This window comes from Globicephala melas, chromosome 13 (genome assembly GCF_963455315.2).
Source record: "Globicephala melas chromosome 13, mGloMel1.2, whole genome shotgun sequence".
In the NCBI taxonomy this organism is placed as follows: domain Eukaryota; kingdom Metazoa; phylum Chordata; class Mammalia; order Artiodactyla; family Delphinidae; genus Globicephala; species Globicephala melas.
Window position 1 is genome coordinate 66,669,375 of NC_083326.1, and position 4,637 is coordinate 66,674,011.

The following is a 4,637-nucleotide window of genomic DNA, read 5'->3' on the forward strand; positions in this document are numbered from 1 at the left end:
CTAACCTCGGTGGGGTGGGGCTTGTGGGGTACATGCCTGGCCTGAACCCTACTTCCCAGAGGGCAGCCCAGAGCCCAGGCCCTCCCACAGAGAGGCAGGGTCCCCACCCCACTGGCCGCTGAGGCCTGGGGTGGCGCCTGACTGTGCCTTAGGGAAAAGCTCTAGGGTCCTGGGCCTCCAGTTGCATTTGGACTCTGCCATGTAATCCTAACACTTGCCAACTAAAACTTGTCAACCGCCATCTGCCTCTACGAGGATTAGGTCACTAGCTCCTGTAGCCGCTGACCTTCGACACACCCTGAAAGGAGTTCAGGGTGGAGATCAGGAATGAGGCACTCTGTCCTCTGGGAAAAACAGGCAGAACAGGCAGATATTTTTAGGAGAAGATTTTATGAGCTCAATTCTTGCATCTTCTCTTATCTAGAAAAGGACTAAAATCATTAATGGAGCCTAGCAGTAATGGTGACTAGCAGTAACCTTCACGAGACGAGCAGCAGATCTCTGCCCAAATGTGTGTTTGACCACATGTACCCCCTTCGCTAAGATCATATATAGTGCTGACCCTTCCCCTACCTCTTCAGAGCAGTTTCTCAGAGCTATCTGAAATGCTGTCTCCTGGGCTATAGTCCTCATTTTGCCCCAAAGAAAACTTAACTCGCTACTCTCATGTTATGCTTTTTTTTGTTTGTTTTTTTAAGTCGACACAATCATGAAAGCCCCTGATTTTCAGTGTTTGAGTGGAGGAACCAGGAGGCCTCCCCAGGCCAGGTCTGTCGTCTCCTAAGCCACGCCCCCCCCACCAGACACTCTCCCTCTGTAAAGCAGAGAGGAAAACAGAAACATCAACAACCTCAGAGTTGTGCAAGAGAGCGTCCAGCAAGTACACACTCCCTGAACAGTAATCAGCGTCACCACCGCCAGCACCGTTCCTGTGCACCCCTCACCCGTACCCAGGAGAATGCTTACCCCCCTCCTCTGCTCCCCACGGGCCTCTCTCCTCCTTCTCTGCTCCCAGCCCCCGCACTGGCTCCAAGCATGAGACATCAGGACCCTGGGGCATGTGCACAATCAATTCTTTAATCATTTTGGAAGTGGGCTGACAGCAGCCCCGCAGAGCCCTCGCCAGCTGCTATGCCGCAGTCGGCTCTGGGGCAGCAGCCCCGATGGAGTAAAGAGTGGAAAGCTAGGGTCAGGGCCACAGAGCTCTCCTTGCGGGACCCCCATCCCAGAGCAAGCGGTACTCACAACGCCAGCGGCCGGTGGCCTCCTCCTGCCAAGGAGTCAGATGCTCACGCCCTCCAGCCTATGAGTGGCCTTCATGGGACACCTGCGGGGCCAGGTGGGGCCAGACCTGGGCAGACAGACCTGCTGCGGAAGGTGCTGGGCTCCCTGCTCCAGGGTGGGTGGTAGTTTAGGACCCCCGCAGGGGTGGTGGCTGTGGCGATCCGGGGACAAGTGCACAAGAGGAGGCAGCAGGGTCAGGCGTGTGCCTGTTACAGGGATGTCTGGAGGGAGGGCAGAAGCCCAGGAAGTGTGGGAGGCAGCTGGGGTGGTGAGCCTGGGGTCTACCAGCCAACCAGCCTCAGCTCGATGGTTTCTCCATCCCTGGGTCTGTAGTCAGCAATACCTGCAGAAATATTGTGGGCTGGGAGTTAACAGGGCGGAGTGTTCCCCCCACCAACCTCACCTTCTGGACCCCTGCCCTGAGGCCACGGTCTGTAAGATGGGCTCAGGGCTTGGTGGAGGGAGACTGGGGGCCTGTCCAGAGCCAGTCTGGAGACTCTGAACTCAGTTGTGACCTCAGGGTCGCTGAGACCCACAGGCTCATTTTGCAGTGGGGGACCCCCAGAGGGTGTGGGAGGGTATGGGACAGCACGCCGGAAAACCAACATGGGGCCAAAAGAACCAGAGACCCTGACAACACCTGACCAGCAGGGTCACTGTCTTCATAGTCCCCCAAAGGGCCATCAGGAAGAGGGACCTGCTCGGTGTGGTCTGGGGACCATGAGTGAAGTGAGCCTTTGCTCACTAGGGACAATCCAGGCTCCAGCATGACACCTTGGTCAAGCCCCAGCTCTGCACTCACTAGGGGTGTGACTCTGGGCAGGTTATTTAACCTGAGTGCTGGTGTTCCCATTTCTAAAATGAGGATAATAGTGATATCAACAACCGGGCCCTCCTTTTTCCCCATGGGAGTGGGCTTCCTGCTGGAGTGGGAGTCGAAGGGGGTAGGTAGAGGACACGACCATCCATGTCTGCCTCATGGCCGAGTCCATTGGGCTCTCCCCCTCGGCTACCTCCTCTGTCCAGTCTTTCTCAGTAATAGAGGCCAGATCTGGTCTCTCCATCTGTCACCTCTTGGTTTTATTTCTCCATTTGTCCAGAAGCCAGGCAGGAAAAGAGAATGCTTTTTACTGGGCTCCCTCAGCAAGTCCCACCTTCTGTAAAGCAATTGGCCCAATGCCCGGCCCATGGCAAATTCCCACTAGAAGTTTCAGGTAGCAGGAGTGGGGGCAGATGACCCTTAAGAGTCTGTCTGGTAACTGGGCTGATGCTCAGGGATGCTTATGACAGCTTGGGGCATAAGAGTTAAAACTGGAGACACCCTAAAGGTCCAGCAGGAGTTGATAAGCTGTGGTCCACCCATCCCACTCCACGCCAGGGCTGGGCCCTAATTGGCCTAAGCCAGTCTTGCCATGGTCCCTTCTCTCTAGCCAATGATGGGCGCAGAATCTGGGCCATCTCCTAGCAACAGGGATGGGTCCAGGAACGCGCCTGTGTCCCAAGTCCGCCTTCAGGATGCCAGGAGACATTTGCTGGGGGTTTCAGAGACAAGTTTCCCAAGTCATAAAAGGGAGCAGCCCCAGGAAGACACAGAGTAGCCTCTCTGGAGGTAGGAAGCCAGCAAAGAGAGGAGGAGAGTCACAGGGAGGTGGGGCTGAGGCTGAAGTCCTTGCTCCCACTGGAATCTGGTCACATGAGCCAATGGATGAGCCAATGGATGTCGTGGAAACTAGTTTGTATTACATTTCTGTTACTTGCAGCCCAAAGCACCCTGCTGAATGAGATATCCTATGTGGCTATTACAAAGAAAGGGGAAGACCTACATATACCAACATAGAAAGATGGCTACAATATGTTACAGCTGAAAAAAATAAATTGCAAAACAGTATATAGAGCTGTGCCATTCGATATGCCAGCCATCAGCCACATGTGGCTACTGAGCACTTGAAAAGTACAAAAACCAGGCATGCAAAATATGTCATTAATAATTTTGCATTGATCACATCTTGGAATTATATTTTGGATGTATTGGACTAAATAAGATATATTATTAATGTTACTTTCACCAACTTCAGAATTTAGAGTTACACATGTGGCTCACATTTTATTTCTATCAGAGAGCACTGCTATAGAGTATGGCTTCATTTCTATGAAAAAACAAACGTACATATTTTAAGAATTATCTGGAAGAAAATACACCAAAAGTTAAAAGAAGTTATTTCTGGGTAGTGGATTACGAGCAATTTTAATTTTCTTATTTTTTGCCTATCTGCTTTCCTAGAGTTGCCACAATAACGTGTATAAAAATTCTTCAGAATACAGTTAGATATATTATATGCAAACTTGAGCATCAGTGGTTATCTGAGGCTGAGGCCCAGGAAGGTTCAGGGGAAAGCTGGCGTGAGTCGACAAAGCCTCAGTGCTGGGACAGGGCTGGGCTGGGGGACACGTCCAGAGGGGGCTGGCCACCAGACTCACCTTGCAGCAGGGGGGTGTCAGGGGCTCGGAGGAGTTGCCAGAACTCACGTTCCCCAGCTTTGTTCCCCATCACAGAGGTCAGGTAGGGGCCTGACAAGGAGGCCTGTGTTCCATACCTACCAAAGCGACAGGCAAAGAGGGAGGAAAGGTGACTTTTGCTCCCCTCGACCCAAGGGCAGAAGTAGAACCACCCACACAAGGCAAGTCCTGCCCTCGCTCTCAGGGCAGCGCTAGCCAAACCCTTCCTGGGCCACCTCACCATGGGTCTCTCCTCCACGCCTCCTCTCCAGCCCGAAGGACACCGCCCACTCGGGGGACTGCATCCCCTCTGGGGGCTGACATTGCAGGGGGTGGGAATCAGAAGCTGACAACGGCCCACGAGAGACAGGGAGGCCAGCGTGAGAAAGAAGCAGGAACAGGCAAGACAGAGGCAGAGACGCCCAGTGGTGGCTCTGGGTCTCTGGTTCCGTAAGTTTCTGTGGCTCAGGGGCACCCCCATCGTTATGGCTGGGTTGCTCAGTCTTCTCTCCGACTGTACACACCCCATGCTCCCCACTACCAGAGAGGCTTGGATTAGATTCCTGGCTTTTGCAACCAAGAGACTCCTTCTTCACGCCACCCCTCCCTGACGCCACTGCCACAAACACAAAGGGATCCCGGATCCTAGTTCCCGGACGAGGGATCAAACCTGCACCCCCTGCAGTGGAAGCCTGGAGTCTGAACTACTGGACCGCCAGGGAAGTCCCCAAAGGGATCCTCTTAAAACACTGTGGCCCTGTCCTTCCTGTCTCCTTATCAATGGTGTTGTTCTTAGAGAGGGAGGGTTTTCGTAGTTTTAAGAAACAGAAATACCCTCAGGGTGACCTGGTCAAAGG

General features: G+C 53.5%; 1 protein-coding gene across 8 annotated transcripts in view; it reads right to left on the reverse strand.

The window, feature by feature from the left end:
- Positions 1-1,056: 1,056 nt before the first annotated feature.
- Positions 1,057-4,637, reverse strand: part of TCN2 (transcobalamin 2) — a 31,830-nt gene continuing 28,249 nt past the window's right edge. For all 8 annotated transcript variants that reach the window (XM_060310556.1, XM_060310560.1, XM_060310561.1 and 5 more), the window contains 2 exons: positions 3,763-3,878; positions 1,057-1,627 (listed from right to left, as the gene is read on the reverse strand). In XM_060310556.1, the coding sequence (XP_060166539.1) occupies positions 1,566-1,627; positions 3,763-3,878 (178 nt within the window). In that variant the 3' untranslated portion in view covers positions 1,057-1,565. The remainder of the gene's footprint in view (positions 1,628-3,762; positions 3,879-4,637) is intronic.